Here is a 23426-nt window from a genome sequence, read left to right on the forward strand (position 1 = left end):
GGCCCTGACTTCCCATCTCCAACAAGGAACCACTTTTCTTAATGCAGTTCTGGAGCAAATCCAGATGTTTGTCAAAGCTTGACTGCCCGCATGCTCCCTGACCCCATCCCCCAAAGGGCTCTAGAACAAACAATAAGCCATGTCAGGTTCCTGCCACGGAGCCCAGGCCTTGGAAGAACTAGTATGGAGGTAGGGCTGCATAGGCCCACAAAAATGACTTTGGCACTGACCCAACCTGGAAGGCTTATTAGTACTGGTCTTCTAGAACTTCCTAGCAGCTATGACACAGCCCACTGACCCTTTCCTCAGAATATCCGGCTGCTCTGGCAACATGAGCTCAAAGTCCTGATTAAGGGAAGCTCTCCTGGCCAATCTCACAAAGTGTCAAGCAGAGACCACAGGGTATTATTTACTATTAAGGAACCTACTTGCTACAAAATAAATTGTCTGAAAGTCTCAGTTGGCCAGCTTGCAACTTAATATGCCCTTGGGTCCAGCCCTACTGCTGGCACGAAAAGTTCCAGGACCTCCTGCTTTTTTGTTTTCACAGGGAAAGGAGGAGAGGAAATAACCTTATGCCATCTGGCTTGCCTGCTCCCTCTCTGGGCTGAGCCCCCAGCCCCAGCCCCAGAGGCACTGACCAGTATATGTTGCAAATGTCACCCACTAGTCCTATACCTCAGAGTGACTCTCGAAGGAGCTGACATGTCTATCTCCTCTTTTGGGGGCCTTTCCCTGACTCCCCAGGCTGGGTTCCCTCCACATTGCTCAACCACACCCTCTCATGCCTCTTTGCTATTCCATCTGGCCTTGTGGAAATTGTGTCTTCCCTTCAAGACAAAGCTCTTCAAAGGCCTTACTCATCCCTGCACAGTGGACACTAAATGAAATGTGTGTTGAGCTGAACTATTCTACCACTTAGAACCTGTTTCTGCCTCTGCAAAACAAAGATCACAGCAAACCCCTCCTCAGAAGATTAGGTGCAAATTAAATGAGGTGTCTGAAATTTTTTTTTTTTTTTTTTTTTTTTGGAGACAGAGTCCCACTCTGTTGCCTAGGCTGGAATGCAGTGGCGCAATCTTGGCTCACTGCAACCTCTAGGTCCTGGGTTCAAGCAATTCTCTGCCTCAGCCTCCCGAGTAGCTGGGATTACAGGTGCCTGCCACCACGCCCGGCTAATTTTTGTATTTTTAGTAGAGACGGGCTTTCACCATCTTGGCCATTCTTGTCTTGAATTCCTGACCTCAGGTGATCCACCCGCCCTGGCCTCCCAAAGTGCTGGGATTACAGGCATGAGCCACCGCACCCGGCCCTGAAAAATTCTTTAAAGAAACTATGCAGGACTGTACATCTCTCCTCTAGGGGACGGTCTTGGAAACTGAGTTGTTATGACACATTTCCAAGATGGCCACCATTTTCCATCTACTCCATGCCCTGCCTAGGCCAGGATGAACCAGAGATGGAGGGACTGGCCAAGATTCCAGCCTGGTGACTGTCTCTCTCCGGCTATGGCTACCTGCCTTACTGACAGACCCACAGGACCAAGAAGGTCAGGCTTTTGGGGGCAGCAGACCAGCCACCTGGACCCAGGGGCAGGATTGTGAGCTCAGGCTCAATTATTTACCAGACCCAAGCCTCCAAGACGACCCATGGCCTAACTTTATAAGAAGTCCTGGGGCTTTCTGAATCCAGAGGGAAGGTCAACCTGCCAAGTCCCAATTCCGTACACACCAAGATAGACAGTACTAAACACAGAAGGTAGCCCATCTCCTGAGACACTTTTAGCTAAATTTCAAGCATTCAATAGATGACAAAGATTCAACTTTGTATAACAACTCTATAGCATCATTAGACTGGTTTTGCAGATGAGGAAAACTGAGGCCTCAAAAAGATTAATTTCCCCGAAGTCAAATTAAAATGGTGGTGCTGTAACTCCAACCAAGTCTGCTGTCAAACTTTCTGGATTTTGTTGTGGAGGCGGTAGGAAGAAAAGCCCATCTGTGTTTCCTGGTAACAAGCCTGTCCAGGGGGCCTTGCTGGCCTCACCAAAGGGCACACGTACACCCACTAGCCCCATGAAAGAGATTTGCAGAGATGAACCTATATCCCCCAGAGAGCTAGCACTGTATCAGTGAAGGCTATCCACCAACTGGCCAGCCAACTCTGAATTTTCTTTTTCTTTTTTTTGAGACGGAGTCTTGCTCTGTCGCCCAGGCTGCCAGGCTGGAGTTCAGTGGCATGATCTCGGCTCACTGCAAGCTCCGCCTCCCGGGTTCGTGCCATTCTGCCGCCTCAGCATCCCAAGTAGCTGGGACTACAGGCGCCCGCCACCACACCCAGCTAATTTTGTTTTTGTATTTTTAGTAGAGACAGGGTTTCACCATGCTAGCCAGGATGGTCTCGATGTCCTGACCTCGTGATCCACCCACCTCGGCCTCCCAAAGTGCTGGGATTACAGGCGTGAGCCACCGCGCCCGGCCTTGAAATTTTTTTTTTTAATTTTTTTTTTTTGAGACGGAGTCTCACTCTACAGCACTAGCTGGAGCGCAAGGGCTCGATCTCGGCTCATTGCAACCTCCGGCTCCCGGGTTCAAGTGATTCTCCTGCCTCAGCCTCCTGAGTAGCTGGGATTAGAGGTGCACACTACCATGCCCGGCTAGTTTTTGTATTTTTAGTAGAGATGGGGTTTTACCATGTTGGCCAGGTTGGTCTCAAACTCCTGACCTCATGATCCGTCCACCTTGGCCTCCCAAAGTTCTGGCATTACAGGCATGAGCCACTAAGCCTGGCCAGCTCTGAAATTTTTATGGCCTATTTATTCTCTGCTTGCTCTGAGCTTCATGATTAACACCATGGTTCACTGTTAGCTTCCTTTCTTTTACTGCCCTCTGCCTTGTCAGGCTCTGGCAGCAGCAAGGGCAGCCAACCCCCCTGGCCCAGAGCTCCTCCTGACGGTGCACAGCCCTGACTTCATCCTGTGGTTCCTCCCCCTCCAGTGGAATCAGAAGAGTCCACACAAGAGATGTGGCCCAGGACCTATCTGCCCTACTTTCCCAACTATTTTAAGCCAGAAAGCTAAATTTTGCTTTCAACCAGCTGAACAAGATCAGACTATCCCAGAACTGACAGGGGTGCCCACTCCACCCAATATCAACCGTTAACTGGAAGAGTCACAGGCTGAGCTCACCAGTGCATGCCCCGTGCCTGGGTGATACACAGTCATTTCCAGACGGCTGGCCTAGGCCTGGGTCTCTGGGCATGTGGCCACCACACCACAGACCACGTAGCAGTGATTAAAGATAGCAGCAAGTAAGCAATTAGCCTTGAAGTAATTATTCTAATCAGTCCAATCAGAGTCTGTTTTAATCTGCCCCATGCAGCCAACAGGGAATAGGAGAATGAATGACAGATAAAGTGATATGAAGATAAAAAATATTTCCTGAAAGAACAGCCTTAAGAGGGGATCCACCCAGGCCTAACATGGGAAGGTTACAAAAAACAACTGACGACTAGGTTTGGAAAGGAGTTTGAAGCACTTCCAGAAGATTCTGTGAGGCCTTGTTCTAAATGCCCAGGTTTAGACACTGCTGAGTCAATGTTTGTGACGCACCAACATCCATGCTGATCACTATTAAATATAAAATTGTATTCTTGCCATGCGGTCTTAGAGGGGTACAGATACCATTGCCACCAACACCAACTGAAGTCTCACTAAGATGCCTACTACTAGAATCCCTCCCCATCTGCACCGCACCACTGTTTTCACCAGCCCCTCCCTTCCAATCTGCAGCTTTACTGCTCATCACCTCTGGGCTAGGATCTGTACCAGGAAAAGAGAAAGCACCACTTCTTACCAGTTTATATGCAGGATTTGACGATGGGCACTACTAATAGGCAGGTGTTCACCCACCTGCATGCCAGGTAAGCTAAGTATGCAGGTGCAAGAAGATTTAATCAGTGGAAGGGTCCAGACCCTAGAGCAGTGACTCTCAACTAAGGATTCTGCACTTCCCCTGCCTCGGCATTTGGCAGTGTCTGGACACTTTCTGGTTGTCATAAAAAACACTATTGGCACCTAGCAGATAGAAGCCAGGAATGCTGCTAAACAGTCTACAATGCACGAACAGCCTCAACAATGAAGCATTATCAAGCCCCGAATAACAATAGCACTGTTGAGAAGCCCTGATCTAGAGTTCACCAGAGCACCCTCAACCACAGTCTCTACTAATGAACTCCATCTGCCTCCCATCAACATCCACCCCCTCTTACCTATGGCTACTCCTGCTACTGCAGCCAAAGACACTGCTGTTGTGTATTTCTCCACCTTTCTCTGCTTGGCTCATTCCTAGTCACTTTTCACATTCCAGTTCATTTCCTCCCCTAAACTTCCAACACTCCAAAGTGGAAAAGATGTCCCCCTTCAGTGTGCTTCTGCAGTTACCTTCCTGGGCTATAACTTATCCTCCTGTCTGAGGCCTCCATGGGGCTTGAACTACATGAAGGGAAACTGTCATGTTTCAGGCTCCACCAAATCCCTAGTTCCTTCCCCAGTGAGGGAGCAGGGGATCACTGAATGGTTGTATATGAAAGCAAGCACCCATTTAAGTACCTACCCTGTGCCAGGCCCTATCTTAGACAACAAATCACCACATTTAATTCTAATAGGCTTTGGAAGTTGGCATCATCCCCACTTACAGATGGGAAAGCCAGCTCAGAGAACGCCTACAAGATCCCAAAGCAAATGAGAGAAAAGCTGGATTCAAAGCCTGGGGCAGCACTTTTCAGGACATGGCTGAGCCTCCCACACTAACACCACAGCCAAGTCTGAATCCAGAAGGGCTGACAGGGACTGGGAAAGCTTTAGGACTTTACTATTCTGAGGAAAAGATGAAGAGAATTTTCCTGATGATGCAATCCTGTTGCTGATCACTAACAGACCTGCATACTAAGAACTCGAAACTTCTGTTCTTAAAATACAGGGTGGGCATGTGTTAAGGAGAGTAGTAGTCCCAAAACCAAAAAAAATGCCTTGTGATCCCCTCATTAAGCACCAGACCACTACTAGACCTCCTGACAACCACCCTGAGGGCCAATGACTACGCAGAAAATTAATATCCCGCTAAGAGACCAAATGGTCCTTGTGTGAGGTAATTTTTGCACTGAGAACCCGTCAATGGGGTCAGACCCCAACCTGCCTTACACAGCAAGCACCCTGAGAGGGTGTGTCCTGGAAATCCCATCTTAAAGCATTTTGCCAAGACATCCATCTACGAGCGCCATGAAGATCTGAGAAGCTCAGAAGCCCATTATAAGAAGGCATCTGACAGCTAGGCTGTCCTCTAAGTTTCAGATGCCTAAAGAGCTAAAGTATCGCTTCTGCTACTACTGACTTCCCACTTTCCCACCAGGAGGTCTTGGACATTACAAGGCTCTGCTGCCATCCCCAACATGGAAGCAGCCTCAGCTGTTAGACTCAAATGAAACAGATGACCTGCTCTCATAATATCAAGAAGGCTCCAGGGACCCTGCTTCTCCTCATGACTTTGGCCCTACGGACTCACTTCAGAACCTGGGCTGCTCACGACAAAAGCCCAGTGTGTCCTCACCTTGTGTTTGGTGGTGGTCAACCAAGCTGCTCTGAGAACAGCTGCGGTCTAGACCTAAGAGGTTTTGGGTATTACTGAATTACATTACTAGGTTTACCTTTTTCAGGACTGGAAGGAGGCCGCTTCCAAATAAATTTTCACTTCACATAAACAGCAAAGGTGTTCCCAATGGCAATCTCCTCTGGGGGCCAGGGCACTGAGCTAATTCTCAGCAGGATCTGGGAACCGAATATAGGCCAAAAGCCTAAGTTCTGCTGCTCACGCAACTGTAAGGCCAAACAGTCAAGAGACCAGCTGTATTCTGTTGTATTCAGTCCTGACTACAGGTAACACGTTCTTACAAAGAACTGATGGGCTCTTCTGCAGCCAGGAGGGAAGAATTTTAAGAGTGTGCTGCTCTGTATGCCTGACCCAACCACTAATCTGTTCAACTCCAGGGAAGTCACTCCCCCTCCTGGGAATGGAGAATGTGCTTCAATTAAATAATCTCTGGGGCCTTTGCCTGTGACTACTTTCTCTGTTAAGGAATCCAAAAATGGCAGAACAAGAAAGACTTTTAGATAAATTCAAAAAAAATTTTTTTAAAGCATAGATTTGTAAATGGAAGGCCAGAATGGAAAACCGGAAAATCACAAAGGGACTTATGCTAAGAAATGGATGGTGGGGAAAAAAAAAATCAAAGGGAACAGCCTTCTGAAAAGATGGCTTTCGATGAATTCTCAGCCAAGTCAGTGATCCCGTCAAACCTGCCTTCGGGGACAGGATTTCCACATCGGTTCCCTATTTTCTTGCTATAGGTATCTTAAACACAGAACCCTTCTCTCGCTCCCTACAATCTACAAACAGAAGAACTGGTCAGAACTGTAAAAAACGCAGACTCCTACGGGCTGCTGCTTTCTGGGCCAGGGTGGGTAGCTAAGGCAGCAGGCGCAGGGCCGCCCCCTCCACCCGGGTGGGTTACCTGAGCACAGTCACGCTTCCCCTGCGCACCGGCAGGGAAAGCACTGGTTCCGACACCCGAATAGGCTTGAACTGGAACTTGCAGCCGAAGCACAGCGCAGAGTCGCTAAAGAAGGACACGGACACGATGGGGCGCTCGAAGATGTGGATGGGGTCCACGTGAGACACGATGCAGCCGCCGGGCTGGTAGTCGTTGATGACGGCGCTGTTGACGAAGCCCTCGGGGATGACGCGGTGCTCCACCAGCTTTTGGATCACCAGCTGGTGCACCCACTCGGGGATCTCGTCCACGTCGCCCGGCGGGTAGAGGCGCTCCTGGCCGGGCCCGCGCTTCTGCAGCTGGGCGCCGTAAGTGTAGCCTTCGCCGAAGAAGTACTTGTTGCGCAGTGGGGCCCGGTCCACCGTGTGCTCGTTGTACAGGCCCTTCTCAGCGCGGGACACCACCTCGTCAATGCGGGCCTCGATCTTGGCGCACTCGTCCTGGCTGAAGAGGCGCATCTGGCGGATGCCGCTCTTCACCTTGCGCGCCTCCTCCTCCTTCTGCAGCTGCTGCTCCTCATAGTCGCTGCGCTCGGGGTCCGAGTCCTCCTGATACTTGCGCTTGGCCCCGGACACAGGGTAAGGTTCGGCGGCAGCGGCGGCTGCGGCTGCGGCGGCTACGGCGGCTGCGGCAGCGGCGGCGGCCTCCCGGCTGCCCGCCTTATAGTTGTCCCGGGACGTCATGGACTTGAGCTTCTCACGCAGGTCCGTGTAGCCGCTGGCGGCCGCCATGGCCCCCACGACGCTGCTCTAGGGTCCTCCGGGGCGGGCGGAGCAGCCGGGCATGGCTCTAAGGGGACGCGCCCCGGGGCCCCCGGAGGGAGGGGGGTCCTTAGCGCCGAACCCCCATGCGTGAGTGGGGGACCCGGCGGGGGGCGTCGAGGGTCCGGGCGTGGGGTAGGGCCTCAGGAGCGGCGGGTCATGCAACGGTGGCGACAACGGGGCTTCTTCCTCCTCCACCTTCTCCACGTCCCGCGGGGCAGGGGCGCCGGCAGCGCCTCATGCCGCGGAGGGCTGCTGCGGATATGCGGCCCGACTCCCGACCAGACCCTCGGACGCCCGGCCCGGCCCGCACTTTAAAGCTCTCCGCACGACGTCACGGGCAGGCAGCCCGACGTCCGCCAGCGCCGCTCCTTAGCGGGCTCCTCACCGCGCACGCGCAGTGCTGCCGGCCACCGCGGCTCCGCGCGCTACGGGCATGCGCGTGCGTGCAGGCCGGGTCGGCAGAGGCGCCGGCGCAAGCGCAGACAGGAACCGCTTGCCGTCTGCCGCCCCTCCCCCACTCTCTGAGGGGCTTCAAGGGAACGCTCTCAAATAGCAACCTGTCTTCACGCCGCGCCGCCTCCAGGACCGAAGGGCTCCCCCTACAGGGGTGCGCTCACATTGCCAACAGTGTCGCCATGCCGCGTCACGGCATCGTCCGAACGCCCGCAGACGCCTCAACCCCAGCGCGCATTCACCAGGGAACCGCCACAACGTAGGCCGCTCCGTTACCTCCCCCTTTGGCGCTTCCACTTCTTTAATTGGGCCGTGGGCCACGCGCCGGGCAGGCCCTGACTGGAGTTTCCGGAAGTCGGTTGGTAATCATGCGTGTCAATCAGGCAGTCTCCTTAGCTACTGTGTCCGTCACTTAATTAGCGGCTGGGCGAGCAGCGAGGACCCCTAAAGGAGAAATGGGTGGTTAAATAAGTGCCTGAATGGAGACTCCACCTGAGTAAAGCCCTTAGAACGCCTAAGGAAACTTCTGAAACCCGCGAAAACTTCTCAGACTGCGGGACCTGCAGCACCCGGCCCCAGTTCTGAACCCAGATAGGAACGTCCGGCAGAAGCCAGACGCGCGTTGTCGGGGTACAAGCCAGCCTGCCGCCGCTGCCGCCGCCGCCCGGAGCGGACGTTTCACGAGTCACGTCCCGGTGACGGCGAGCGTGGGGGCGCGCTGGGGTTGGCGTCGAGCCTCCTTGGTGCTGGAGATGGGCGTGGGGGCACCTCTTACGGGGACGCTGGAAGAAAACTCCAGGAAACGAACGGGCGCAAGGCTAAGGCTAAGCTATAGATAATGACTACAGTCAATTCAAAAAAGTTTTGAAGCAGTCAGCAAAGGCGTTGCCGGGCGCGGGGCCTCACGCCTGTAATCCCAGCACTTTGCGAGGCCAAGGCGGGCGGATCACTTGAGCCCAGGAGTTTGAGACCAGCCTGGCCAACATGGCAACCCCATCTCTACAATAAAATTTTAAAAAATGAACCGGGCGTGGTGGCGCGCGCCTATGGTCCTAGCTACTCAGGAGGCTGAGGTGGGAGGATCCCTTGAGCCCAGGGGATTGAGGCTGCAGAGAGCCGAGCTGGCGCCACTGCACTCCGGCTTGGGCGACAGAGCTCCAAAACAAAACAAAAAGGCGTAGCCGTGCAGGATGCACTGGAGGGCTCCGACAAATGGGGGTCGGGGGGGGGGATCTGCTGGAAAATCTCCCATGTCTCCCAGAATAAAGTTCCCCTGCTTTATTTGGCACTCAAAGCTTTTCTTCAAGACTCTTCTGGCCTTGGCTCCTCCTCTCCTCTCTTTCCATGTACACTGAGCCCCAGCCTGGTCCTCATCCTGTAAGCCAGGTCTACAAACATACTGTGTCTCACCTCCTGGCCTTTGCCCAGGCTGTTTGCCATGGCTGTTGCCCATGCCAGTTCCTTATCACCCGTCTCCCTCTCTCCCTCCCCCTCCTCCTCCTCGTTCTTTTTTGACAGAGTCTCTGTTGCCCAGGCTGAAGTGCAGTGGCACGATCTTGGCTGACTGCAATCTCGACCTCCCGGGTTCAAGACATCCTCCCACACCTCAGCCTCTTGAGTAGCTGGAACTACGTAGAGGCGTGTACCACCACACCCCGCTAATTTTTCTGTTTTTAGCAGAGATGGGGTTTCACCATGTTGTCAAATTGGTCTTGGAACTACTGGGCACAAGATCCTCCTGCCTCGGCCTCCCAAAGTGCTGGGATTACAGGCGTAAGCCACCGCGCCCAGCCTGGAATGGACATTTTTTTAAAAAGCTTATCAAGTTTTTACTATGTGCCAGGACCTGTGCATATACTAGCCCAATTAATCGTCCAAACAATTCAATGAGGAGGGCATTATTATTATTACCATTGTATATATAGGGAAACAGGCCCAGAGAGGTGAAATGACTTGCCCAAGGCCATACAGCGAGTATGTGGCCTAGTGATGATTCAAACCCAGGCTGCCTGGTTCCAGAATCTGTGCTGTCCCTCACCCTCACCGGGGCTCCGAGAGGGGACAGTCCTAGCTCAAGAGCAGTCAGGGAGGAACACAGGGAAGCTTCCAATGCAGTGTCCGTTATGGGAGAGGCTGTGTCAACCTAGAGAAGAGGTGATTCACATTTTGGCTCAACCTGGATGATCTACTTCCAAGAAGCCGCTTGTAGTCTGTGTGGGAGGCCCCAGTTGTAATCTGAAAGCCAAAAGGGCCCCCTCGTTTTCACTCTGCCGCATCATCCCTTCCTGAGCCTCATAGTTTAGCTTGACTAGGGAAAAGGTTTTGGGGCAAAAGAATTAGCCTGACACCCCCACCCCCTCACACACACCATGTATGATCTCACAACAATGAGAAATGAGGGGCAGAGGGCAGGCCTCAGGGCTGCCTCATGTTGGAGCGCACTGTGCTCTGTTTTGGGGGTCCCTATACTGAGCATCAGCGCCGCAGGCAGAACCCCAGGGGTTAAGTGAGCTGCTGCCAGGCATAGCCCCTGCGCAGTGGTAACTTGATTGACACCACACTCTTTCTGGTGAGTTCCTTACTTTCCTCACCTTGGGGTCTGCTTCTGGGGAAAGCCAACCCAAGGCAGTGGTGAAAAGCAGGACAGCCCTGTGGCATTTGTATCAGGGGCTCTTTCTTGATCCTCTCCATCCCAGGATGGTCTGATTGACCCCCTAGTCCTGCCAGCTGGGCCTTCTAATCTCTCCCCAGTTACCAACTTCTCCCCACCCATCACCACCACTAGAATCTATGACAAGTTTTCCAGCTAACACTGCAGCAGCCCCCTCTGGTCTCCCCAACTCCTACATTCGCTCACCGTTCAGTGGTCAGAATGGCTTTAACAAAGTACAGTCTGTGCAAGTTGCGCCTCCCCTTCCCCCTCTGGAAAACCTTTGAAGGCTGCTCATGGCTCTTGGGATGAAATCCTAAATTTTTTTTTTTTTTTTTGAGACCGAGTCTCGCTCTGTCGCCCAGGCTGGAGTACAGTGTCGCGATCTCGACTCACTGCAACCCCCGCCTCCTGGGTGCAAGTGACTCTTGTGCCTCAGCCTCCTGAGTAGCTGGGATTACAGGTGCATGCCACCATGTCCGGCTAATTTTTGTATTTTTAGTAGAGGAGAGGTTTCACCATGTTGGTCAGACTGCTCTCAAACTCCTGAGCTCAAGTGATCCACTGGCCTCAGCCTCCCAAAGTGCTGAGATTACAAGTGTTAGTCACCATGCCCAGCCCAGAAATCCTAAATTCTTTTTTTTTTTGGAGATGGAGTCTCACTCTGTCACCCAGGCTGGAGTGCAGTGGCATGATCTTGGCTCACTGCAACCTCTGCCTCCCAGGTTCAAGCCATTCTCCTGCCTCAGCTTCCTGAGTAGCTGGGATTACAGGGGCAGGCTGCCCCTGTATATTATCCGTATTTTAGTAGAAACGGGGTTTCACCGTGTTGCCCAGGCTGGTCTCGAACTGCTGAGCTCAGGCAATCCGCCTGCCTCAGCCTCCCAAAGTGCCGGGATTACAGTCGTGAGCCACTGCGCCTGGCCCAGAAATCCTAAATTCTTAATGTAGCCCAGAAGCCCTATCGAAACCATCTTTGCCGGCCTCTTCAGTCTCAGATCCTGCTACAAGTAATGCGCACCTCAGGGCCCCTGCGTATGTTGTTCTCTTTCCTCTTTCCCTAGCTAACTCCCACTCACAGGTCTTATCCTAGTTTGCGGTGATTTGACTGTGATTAACTGCCAGTGCCTGGTATTTGCCCATTCACAGTAGGTATTTAATAGCTATTGAATGGCTGAATAAGTAGATAAATCCTTTCTCTGCTGCCATGGATCTCGCAGCTATGCCCCCATCTACCTATCTAGTCTCCCCAAGTGTCCTCTGCCCCGCACAAGCTCCCCAAAGCACCAGCACTTTCTATCAACATTCATTCGTTTATTTTTTCATTCATATGACAAATATTTTTTAAGTGCTTACTCTCTGTTAGGCATCCTCCTAGGTTCTGGAAGATATAGCAGGGAATAAACATGATTTTCTCTGGAATGTTTATCCTGCTGTCTTCCATCTATTCTTAGCAAACTCCTACTCATCTTTCAAAACTCAATGCTAATGTCCCATTTTCCAAGAAGGCTTTTCCCAAACTTCTCCCTTGTACCACTCTCAAACTTGTGTGGCCCATCAAGTGATGGGGGTCTGGGGTTGGGGATACCCAAGGAGTGGGGGATGGTCTGTTCGTAGGCAGTGAATCAGGGGCCTAAGGTAACTCCAACTCCTGCCTCCTCCCTCAGGCTTGTTTTCCAGCCACTTAGCAACTCCATGGAGAAATGGCTGCCAGGCACACCTTTTGTTTGCACAGAAATAACCAAAGACCAGAAATCCAGGCTGACTGGCAGCACAAGGAGGGGCCCCTTAGGAGGACATGTAAGGGCTAGGGTGTGGAGTTGGAGCAGATTCCAATATCAGACCCTGAGTAAACCAAAGGCAGAGGCCAGTTCATCTGGGCAACTAGTGTGGGGCTTCTGTGTCATAGGCAGGAGTTAGGGGCAGGGTCTGCAATGGGTACATGGCAGGAGGCCTCATGGTCCTGCCTTCTGCTCCACTGCACAGTGGGCCAGACTTTTGAAAGTTCCTCCTGCTATCTGATCCAAGTTTGCATGCTGCCATTCCATCCCAGTTCAGGATGGGTCTTCTTGTGTTGCTGGGGATTTGAGTTGCTCCTCCTGCCTCCTCTTAGTGTCCTCCAAGGCTCTGGCCCCTTACAGGGGTCATTGATCCTGAGAGGTTCAGTGATTTCTCTGAGGCCACACAGTGAGTCTTCTGGCAGAAGGTACTGGAGAGCTGGGGGCTGGGTCAGAGCAGGGTGATCTCGCTGGGGGGCAATGTGAGCCGCTTCTCATGGGCACTGAGCAGGTTCTCCACGTGCACGGCCACCACACGACACAGTTCCAGTCCCTGCAGGTGACAGTGACAGTCCACGCCCATCCAACACTTCCCCAGCTCTTACCTTGGGGTGGGAAGTACAGAATGGAGAGGTGGTTGGGAGATAGGTGGAGACCATCATTCATGCAGGGACCCTTGTCCCCACCTCCCCCAGGGCCTGAGAGGAGCATGAAGGGCTGGAAGGCCGAATGGTGGGGTGTGGGCTGCAAGGGGTAAGCAAGCAGGAGACCAAGTGCCTCTTCCGGCTTTGCTCCGTGTGAGCTGTGTGACCCGGGGTCTATCGCTTCACCTCTCTGAGCCTCAGTGGCCTCATCTGTAAGGTCTCAATTGACCAGGGGCCTGCCTCACAGACAGGGCTGTGGTGAGGATTCAGTGAGGCTTTATTGCATGTAAATTCTTTTTTTTTTTTTCCTAGACGGAGTTTCGCTCTGTCGCCAGGCTGGAGTGCAATGGCGCAATCTCGGCTCACTGCAACCTCCGCCTCCCAGGTTTAAGCGATTCTCCTGCCTCAGCCTCCCGAGTAGCCGAGACTACAGGCATGCACCACCACGCCCAGCTAATTTTTGTATTTTTAGTAGAGACAGGGTTTCACCATGTTGGCTAGGATGGTCTCCATCTCTTGACCTCATGATCTGCCCACCTTGGCCTCCCAAAGTGCTGGGATTACAGGCATGAGCCACCGCACCCGGCCACGTGTAAATTCTTTAGATTTAAAAAATATGAATCCAATCAATAAATGGTAACAGTTTCTAACTGTCTGTTGCCATGGTTACCGCCTGGCTCCCACAGTGCACAATGGGCAGTGACCCAGGCTTAGTGCTCCCAATTGGAGCAGGGTAGGGGAAGGCATCAGGGAATTGCGGAAATCAATCTGTGAATGTGGTTCTCAGACGAAAGCCATTGTTGGAATCCCCCCAGGGAAGCTGCTCTGAGAAAGGATAAAATCATGTTAGAGGCGCACTCTGAGTGTTAACTGTGTGCCAGGCCTTGTCCTAAAGGCCTGATGTGTCCTACCTGTTTTAATCCCCACAGTGTCTCTAAGAGACAGGAGCTATTATATCCCATTCCACGGGTGGGGAAACTGAGGCACCGAGCCTTGAAGCTCCAGACTGCACAACTGGTAGGTGGTGGGATTTGAACCTGGATGGTAAGAGGCTTGAGGATCACACTCTGAAGTGCTCTCTGTTGAGGTTAGCTGTGCTGGCCCTGCCTTGGGGGCCACCTCGACTAATTAAATCAGCGTGTGCAAATGGAGTCTTCTCCTCCAGCCAATCCTTTACCTACCTACATGCTGCCATGTTCTAGGCCTTGCTGGGATTGTTGCTGCATTTGACAGTGTGGAACCTGAGGCTCAGTGAGAATCAGGGACACCTCAAGATTCCCTCACACAGCCTGTCAAAGGTAGGCAGGATAGGGACCCAGGTCTGTTAGTGCAACACTGCTGCACTTAGACATCACCTCCTCCTGGAAGCTCTCCCTGATTACCTCCCAGATAGCTCAGGTCCCCTGTATACCCTCCCAGCACTGATCAAGGTATATTTTATATCTGAGACCTGAGGCTCTGTGAGGGCCAGAGCTGAGGGGGTCTCAGTCACTTCAGTATCTTTGCTACACAGAGATGCTCAGTGGATCTATACTGAATGAGTGAATGAATGTAGCCCCTGACACATACAGGCCAGAGGCAGAGAGGGCAGCATAAGGAGGTCAGGTGGTGCTGCAAGGAAGTGGGAAAAGCAAAGAGGCCTTCATCCATCCATCTATCCACCCACCCACCCATGCAACCAACAAATATGTATGGAGCATCTACTATGTGCCAGGCGCTGAGTTATGGACACAGCATGAACAAGATGGATACGGTCCTGCTCTCTTGGAGCTGACATTCTGATGGGGGAATGATACAGTTTGGATATTTGTCCCTTCTAAATCTCGTGTTGAAATGTGATCCCCAGCCAGGCATGGTGGCTCATGCCTGTAATTCCGGCACTTTGGGAGGCCAAGGCGGGTGGATCACTTGAGGCCAGGAGTTTGAGACCAGCCTGGCCAACATGGTGAAACCCCGTCTCTACTAAAATACAAAAAAATAGCCGGGCATGGTGGCACATGCCTGTAATCCCGGTATTTGGGAGGCTGAGGCAGAAGAATCACTTGAACTGGGGAAGCAGAGGTTGTAGTGAGCCGAGATTACTCCAGCCTAGGCAACAGAGCAAGACACTGTAGTAAAAAAAAAAAAAAAAAAAAAAAAAAAAAAAAAAAAAGAAAAGAGAAGAAATGTGATCCCCAATGTTGGAGACAGGGCCTGGTGGGAGGTGTTGGGTCATGGAGGCAAATCCCTCATGAATGGCTTGGTTACCCAAGGTAATGAGTGAGTCCTCACTCTAATAGTTCACACGAGAGATGGCTGTTTGGGCCCTCTCTCTCTTGTTCCCTCTCTTGCCACGTGATGTGCCTGCTTCCCCTTTGCCTCCTGCCTTGAGTAAAAGCTTCCTGAGGCCTCCACAGAAGCCAAACAGATGCTGGTGCCACGCTTCTTGCACAGCCTGCAGAACTGTGAGCCAGATAAACCTCTTTTCTTTGTAAATTATGCAGCCTCGGATATTCCTTTATAGCAATGTAAAACAGACTAATATAAGGAGACAATACATAAACAAATAACTAAATGATTTCCAAGCCATAAGTAGGGCTATGGGGGCAGGGATCGTGAGTTCTTAGGGAGGAAGGTTAGGGAAAGCTTCTAGAAAAAGGTGATATTTGTGCTGAAACCCAAATAAAGGGAGAGAATGGGCCCTGTGATGAATCAAGGAAGAGCATTCCAGGTGGAGAGGACAGTGAGGGCAGAGGGCCCAGGGCAGGGAGAACAAGCTCAGCACAAGGGAGCCAGGGTGGCTGGAGGAATGAGCAGAGATGGGGGAGGTGGGAGAGGAGGCCACAGAGGTCATGGGAGGAAGGGACAGGGATGGGAAGGACTCCCAGATTTGGGGCCTGAGTGCCTGGGAGGATTGGGAGGAAAGCTGGAGCTGTTGGTCTCCAAGGGGGATGCTGAGGGAGCCTGGAGCTCAGGTAGTCTGGGCAGGAGGTAGAAGTATGGATGCTGTGATGGTAGACATGGTTTTGAAAGCCTCAGTATCAGATAGGGTGCCCTGGGGAGAGACCCAGACTCAGCAACGTTTAGAGATTGTCTAGGGGGTTAGGAGTGGTGGCTTACACATGTACGCCCCTCCCTACACTTTGGGAAGCTGAGGTGGATGGATCACTTGAGGTCAGGAGTTCAAGAACAACCTGGCCAAAATGGTGAAACCCTATCTCTGCTAAAAATACAAAAATTAGCCAGGCATTGTGGCATGCGCCTGCAGTCCCAGCTACTTGGGAGGCTGAGGTGGGATTATCACTTGAACCCAGGAGGTGGAGGTTGCAGTGAGCTGAGCTCACACCACTGCACTCCAGCCTGGGCAACAGAGCAAGACTTTGCCTCAAAAAAAAAAAAAAAGATAGTCTAGGGGAGGAAAGACCAGAAAAGAACCAAAGAAGGAATGACCAGGCTCACACAAGAAGGCTGGAGAAGGCTGGGTGCAGTGGCTCACGCTTATAATCCCAGCACTTTGGGAAACTGAGGTGGGAAGATCATTTGAGGCCAGGAGTTTAAGACTAGTCTGGGCAACATAGCAAGACCCTGTCTCTACTGAAAAAAAAAAAAAAAAAAAGAGGTAGGAGAACACCACAGAGCCACTGCAGGGGCTCACGGAGGTGGCCTCTGGGAAGGAGGCAGCAGACTCCAGGCAGGAGCAGATTGGGGTGTGGTGAGGAGTGCATTAGGACCCTAGACCCAAGTAACAGGCTCTCCAAGGGGCACAGGGGGCCAAGGAGACTTTGTCTGGTCCTGTCCCTCAGAGGCAGAGCTAGGACAGTGGAAGTCTCTCTCTCTTGCCCTGGGAAATCACCCCCTCCAAGACAGGCCCTGTCATGGGAGTGGTGCTGGGCCCAGACCTGGAGGGGGGATGTTACAGGCTGGACAGGGCAGACGTGTGGGTGTCAACCTCAATTCTGCATCTTCTCTGGGCCTGAATCCTATCTCTTCAGTGGGGTGAAAACGCTAGTCCTGCCCTGACCCCAGGGGCGTGTGAGACTTGGACAGGAGTCTAGAGGTCATCCATGCTTTTTTACATTTTATTTTAGAGATGGGGTCTCACTTTGTCACCCAGGCTGGAGTGCAGTGGCACCATCACAGCTCACTGCAGCCTCGAACTCCAACTCCTGGGCTCAAGCAATCCTCCCGCCTCAGCCTCCTGAATAGCTAGGACTACAGGCACTTTTTTTTTTTATTTTTGCAGAGACTAGGTCTCACTATGTTGCCTGGTCTCAAACTTCTGGGCTCAAGTGATCCTCTTGCCTTGCCTCAGCCTTCCAAAGTGCTGGGATTACAGGCATGAGCCACGGTGCCTGTTTCACCCCTGCCTTTTAAGTAACAGCCACAGTTGCTACAAACATAGGAAGGCACAGGGCAGGTGGGTCTCAGTTTCACCATCTGTCACACAGGAAGCCCAGTTTCTCCACCCTCAATCCTGGGGCCTACAATCCAGCCTCCACATCTCAGCCCAGGTGAACTTTCTCAAACCTCTAGTGTCCTTGCCCTCTCATCAACCTTCTATGGCTCCGTACTGCCCTTTCCTGTGTTCCCACTGCCAAGTTGCTTCCCTGGATGGCCACCCATAATGATCTGCAGTTCCGTGCTGTGCTGTGGTTGGTTCTGTCCCATGCACTGGCCTGGATACTCCCTGGGGCATGGCAGGGACCTGACCTATCTTGGAGCCAGGCCCAGAGAAGGGCCCAGTGAGTGGAATGTTGGGCTTAGCGCTGGGCCCACCTGCTCCAGCTGCAGCTGCAAGGTGCGCTGGGCCGCCACGTCCCCCAGCGCAATCTCCACGTAGGGGTAGCTGGAGTTGGCCGTGGGCCGCTGGGTCCGCGTCGACTGGATCTCCTTCAGGGGGAACTTCACCATCAATTCCTGGGAGTAGGAGGAGAGGGGCCGGACAGGCCTGTGGGCGAGGATAGTCTCAACCACTCTTACCCCTGCCCTGCAAATCAGATCTGTAGGAGGCAGGAGACTCACTCCAGTTCAAGTACCAGTTCCCCAGTGACTTGCGTGACCTTGAGCAAATCACTTTACCTCTCTGGACCTCAGTTTCCTCACCTATAAAATTGATTCAACAAATACTGATGAGATGATGCATCTATCATGTACCAGGCACTGTTCTAAGTGCTCTAAGTGCTTGGGATAGAGAGGTATTGGTGCCCTGAACTTCACATCAAAGTTGCTTGTTGTGAACACCTCCACCTCTTTTTTAAATTTCCTTTTTGTGGAAAATGGGGCCTCCTGTGTTGCCCAGGCCAGTCTTAAACTCCTGGGCTCAAGGAATCCTCCTGCCTCTGCTTCCCTAAGTGCTAGGACTGCAGATGTGAGTCAAGTACCTAGCCTGTCTAGGGGCTTGTTTTCTGGCCCAGGAAGCAAACCTGGACCACATACAGGGAAAGTCAGAGTGATAGATAGTTAATGCCTCAGAAAGAAGCTCTTGCTAATGACAGATGGGAAGTGTTGAATGGACACCCCAGCTCCCTCACCCCCAGGAGAGAAGGAAAGCTCTAGTCTGTCTCTCAGGGCTCCCCAGCTGGACTGACCTCCAGGTGCCCACATCAGCAACTTGCTTGCTAACACCCCCTCTACTGGCTCCATCCCTTCCCTGTCTCACTTCCTCACTCCAGTGTTTCCTGGAATCAACTCTAAATCAACCACTTGCCCTGGAATCCCTGTTGCAGGGTCTAGTTCTGGGAGCAAAAACTAAGGGGGTAACAGGTCCTACTTATTATGGGCTGAATTATGTCCCCCACCAAATCCCCATGTTGAAATCCTAACTCCCAGTGCCTCAGAATGTATTTAGAAATAAGGCCTTTAAAGAGGTGACTAAGTTAAAATGAAGCTGTTAGGATGGGCCCTACTCCAATATGACAGATGTCCTTATAAGAGGAAATTTGGATACACAGAGATACCAGGGCTGTGTGCACACAGAGGAAAGGCCATGTGAGGACACAGTGAGGACAGCTGTCTGCAAACCACCAAAGAAACCAAACCTGCTGACACCTTGACCTTGGACCACCAGCCTCCAGAATTGTGAGAAATAAACTTCTGTTGTTTAAGTTACTCAGTCTGTGGTCTTTTATTATGGCAGCCTAAGCACACAGATGTACTATTTGAGTGCATAGAGTATGTTTTACCTCATCTCACCTTCACAACAGCCCTATGGGTGGGGCTCAACTCTTATCCTCATTTTCCAGATGAGGAAAGCAAGGCTCAGAGAAGGGAAGAGACTTGCCTGAGATCATGAAGGTGGTAAGCAGTGGAACTGGGCTTCGGCGGCTGGAGGTCTTGGCCTCTTAGAGGGGGTTGGGGACCAGGGAACAGAGGGTGGCGATGGCAGTGCCAGGCTGAGGCCACTCACATGAGTCTCTGTGCTGAGAAAGTTGAGGCCATTGTGGTTGATGGCAAGGATGCAAGGGGCTGGCACAGCAATGTTGCTGCAGCTCTGGATGAAGAAGAAGGAGGAGCCGAACATAGGTAAGGCGCTGAGGAGGCCTGGGCAGGGAGAGGGGGTGGCAGTTACGTGCTGGGCAGGGCTCACTGACAACAGCCATGGCCCTGAACTGCATAGCTTCTCTGGGCTGTGTCCAGCCAGTGCAGAAGCCCTTGGTCTGGGTCTCCTCCCATCTCTCTGGTCTCCCTTCTCATGGCCTCTTCCTCTATCCCTGCTTGCAGCTCTTCTTCCTCTGCCCAGGGCCACTTTGAGCCTAGGTGACATTTCCATAATGTAAAGACATGTTTTCTCCAGGCAGGTGCTCAGCTTGACTGGCACTGAAAAATGCCTTTGTGCAAAGAAAGAGGTGCCTCCACACCCATCCTCCATGACCACCCTCCTCAGCAAAGCCCCCTATGATCACCTCCCCTGCCCTGCAGCTCTTACCCAGAAACTGGGCACGGGCCTGGTGGGGGCTGAGCGCCTGTGTCTGCTGCCGGTGCTGGCTGACCAGGTTGAGCCAGGTCGAGCCTGCCGTTGTACGGTAGAGCTGGGCTGGGATGTACTCCTGGACTTCCCGCCTGTGTACGGAGGAAGGGGAAAAAGGTCCTGAGTGAGCTCCCAGGCTCAGGCAATCCTCACTGTGCAGCGGGCATGCAAAGCAGTCCTGATCTATGCACCTCCCTGGAAGACTAAATGCTAGGGAGTGTAAATGGGCTGAAAGTGGGGTAGAGGTGCCCACAGTGCCTTGGTACTGCTTAATCATGGCTGGGGCCAGTACTGCTAGGATCCCTGTTTGCAGTTAAGGGAACTGAGGCTCTGAGAAGTTCACTGACTAGTTCAAGGTCACACAGTGACTGAGTGAGTTAGCGGCATGGGTTGGTGGGGGCAAGATGTGAACTCAAGGCAATTTCATCCTTCATACCTTCTGCCCCCAAGGAGAAGCAAAAGCCGGAGGGCTGAGAGGAAACATCAGGGTAGGCAAAGCAGCCACAGGGCTGTGCAGAGCCTTGAGCAGAGGAGTGCTGGGCCTCCAGGCTGAGGCCCCTGGGCATCAGCTTGCCCCAGCCCTCTTCCCTCTGACATACGCTGGCTGCTACCTCAGGCAGCCCCTTTACCTCTTTGGACATCTGGAAAATACCAATAGCAGTACCAGCCCATCCTGACCAGCTGGAGCTGCAGATGAAGGAAGGGTGGGGAGAAAACCAGGGGAACCCCCTCCTCCCAAGAGATCCCCTGGGTAACATCTGTCCTTCTTTCCACTGCTGGGGTAAGGGTCTGGCATCTGAACCCAGCCTCCCCAGTTTTGGATTCTAGTTCCCCCACCATTAGCTGGCTAGTCTTCAGTAAGCCATATAACCTCTCTGGGCCTTATCTGTAAATGGGGAAAATAAAATGGAGTTGGGAAGAATAGCTGAGATAATGCAGATGCAGAGTCCCTTGCAAAAAGTAAGAACTCAGTGATTATTTTCATCCAGGATTGGGATTATATCTTTATGTGCTTCCTGCTCTTTTCACTTAAAATTATACATTAAAAAAAGAGCTTTGGGCAAGGCGCGGTGGCTAGCGTTGAGATTACACCTGTAATCTCAACACTTTGGGAGGCTAAGGAGGGAGGGTAACTTGAGCCCAAGAGTTTGAGACCAGTCTGGTCAACATGGTAAGACCCCCGTCTCTACAAAAATTTAAAAATTAGCTGGGCATTTTGGCATGCACTTGTGATTCCAGCTACTTGGGAGGCTGAGGTGGGAGGATCACTTGAGCCCAAGAGGTCAAGGCTGCAGTGAGCCGTGATGGGGTCACTGCACTCCAGTCTGGGTGACAGAGAGAGACTCTGTCTCAAAATAAATAAAATAAAATAAAATAAAATAAAATAAAAATAAAAATAAAAATAAGGAGCTTTACATATTGAGCCCTTACTGTGTTACAGGCACTGGAATACACATGGTACGGACATCATCTTACTATTCTTTTTTCCAGGGGTTCTCAAAGTGTGGTCGAGGGGGTTGAAAATCATTTTCATCACATTAGGAACTTGTCATTTTCTCTCTTGTGCTCTCAACAAGTGTACAGTGGAGTCTTCCAGAGGCTGTATAACATGTGAGATGGTAACAGGCTGACTGCAGAAGCAGATCTGGGAAGCCAGCTGCCTTAAGTCAGACAGTACAGAGCTTTGAAAATGTAAAAGTACAGAGCTTTGAAAATGTAAAATTCTCACTAATGGTTTTTTTTTTTTTTTTTTTTTTTGAGACAGGGTCTTGCTCTGTTACCTAGGCTGGAGTCCAGTGGTGCAATCACGGCTCACTGCAGCCTCGAACTCCCAGGCTCAAGTGATCCTCCCACCTCAGCTTCTCCAGTTACTGGGACTACAGGCATGTGCCACCACGCCCATGAATCACTAAATTTTTTTTGAAAATAGAGTTATTTTTCATAAAAAGTTATTTATATTGTCATTTAGTGGGTTAATTTTTATTTTTAACTGAATTAATAAATCAATATTTTAACAGGGTAAATATATTCATTGATATAACCCACATAAACAAAAGCTCTTTGAGGTCCACTTTTTTTGTTTTTGAGACGGAGTCTTACTCTATTGCCCAGGCTGGAGTGTAGTGGTACAATCTCAGCTCACTGCAACCTCTGCCTCTTGGGTTCAAGCAATTCTTCTGCCTCAGCCTCTCGAGTAGCTGGCGTTACAGGCGTGCACCACCATGCCCGGCCACGAGGTCCTGTTATTATTATTATTATTATTATTATTATTATTTTGAGACGGAGTTTTGCTCTTCTTGCCCAGGCTGGAGTGCAATGGCATGATTTTGGCTCACTGCAACCTCCCTCCACCTGCCAGTTTCAAGTGATTCTCCTGCCTCACCCTCCCAAGTGGCTGGGATTACAGGCATGCGCCACCATGCCCGGAATTTTGTGTTTTTATTAGAGATGGGGTTTCGCCATGTTGGCCAGGATGGTTTCAAACCCCTGACCTCAGGTGATCCACGCACCTCGACCTCCCAAAGTGTTGGGATTACAGGCGTGAGCCACTGTGCCCAGCCTATTATTATTATTATTATTATTATTATTATTATTTTGAGATGGAGTTTCGCTCTTGTCACCCAGGCTGGAGAACAGTGGCACAATCTCGGCTCACTGCAACCTCCACCTCCGGGGTTCAAGTGATTCTCCTGCTTCAGCCTCCTGAGTAGCTGGGATTACAGGCACCCGCCACTACCCCGGGCTAATTTTTTTTTTTTTTAATTTTTTTAGTAGATATGGGGTTTCACCATGTTGGCCAGGCTGGTCTCAAACTCCTGACCTCTGGTGATCCGCCCATCTCGGCCTCCCAAAGTACTGGGATTACAAGCGTGAGCCATGGCGCCCGGCCAAGGTCCTCTTTTCAAGAGTGTAAAAAGGTCTTGAGACCAAAAATTTGAGAATGACTGATTTACATTGTGAGCATTAATTATAACTTAGAGAACATCAGTTTAAAGGCTGTCTAGGCCAGCCAGGGTGGCTCATGCCTGTAATCCCACTGCTTTGGGAGGCTGAGGCAGGAGGGTTACTTGAGCCCAGGTGTTCAAGATCAGCCTGGGCAAAGTAGCAAGACCCTGTTTCTTTTCTTTCTTTCTTTCTTTTTTTTTTTGAGACGGAGTCTTGCTCTGTCACCCCGGTTGGAGTGCAGTGGCGCTATCTCGGCTCACTGACTGCAAGCTCCGCCTCCCGGGTTCGCGCCATTCTCCTGCCTCAGCCTCCCGAGTAGCTGGAACTACAGGCGCCTGCCACCATGCCTGGCTAATTTTTTGTAGTTTTAGTGAGACGGAGTTTCACCATGTTAGCCAGGATGGTTTCGATCTCCTGACCTCATGATCCGCTCGCCTTGGCCTCTCAAAGTGCTGGGATTACAGGCATGAGCGACCGCGCCCGGCCACAAGACCCTGTTTCTACAAAAATAAAAAAGTTCAGCCTGGTCAACATAGCAAGACCCCGTCTCTATAAAAAGTGGTATATCATTTTTAAAAAAATAAAGAGAAAATCAATAATTAATTAAATACATAAGTAAATAAAGGCTAACACCCATAA

General features: G+C 51.6%; 2 protein-coding genes across 3 annotated transcripts in view; both read right to left on the reverse strand.

The window, feature by feature from the left end:
* Positions 1–9109, reverse strand: part of ALKBH5 (alkB homolog 5, RNA demethylase) — a 27669-nt gene extending 18560 nt beyond the window's left edge. The window contains exon 1 of the mRNA XM_003809783.6: positions 6568–9109. Within this exon, the coding sequence (XP_003809831.1) occupies positions 6568–7337 (770 nt within the window). The 5' untranslated portion in view covers positions 7338–9109. The remainder of the gene's footprint in view (positions 1–6567) is intronic.
* LOC100971960 (unconventional myosin-XV) overlaps positions 8767–23426 on the reverse strand; it is a 74160-nt gene continuing 59500 nt past the window's right edge. For both annotated transcript variants that reach the window (XM_057300317.2, XM_034942284.3), the window contains 4 exons: positions 19800–19933; positions 19281–19414; positions 17651–17791; positions 8767–12804 (listed from right to left, as the gene is read on the reverse strand). In XM_057300317.2, coding sequence (XP_057156300.2) covers positions 12703–12804; positions 17651–17791; positions 19281–19414; positions 19800–19933 — 511 coding nt within the window. In that variant the 3' untranslated portion in view covers positions 8767–12702. The remainder of the gene's footprint in view (positions 12805–17650; positions 17792–19280; positions 19415–19799; positions 19934–23426) is intronic.

This window comes from Pan paniscus, chromosome 19 (genome assembly GCF_029289425.2).
Source record: "Pan paniscus chromosome 19, NHGRI_mPanPan1-v2.0_pri, whole genome shotgun sequence".
Lineage (NCBI taxonomy): Eukaryota > Metazoa > Chordata > Mammalia > Primates > Hominidae > Pan > Pan paniscus.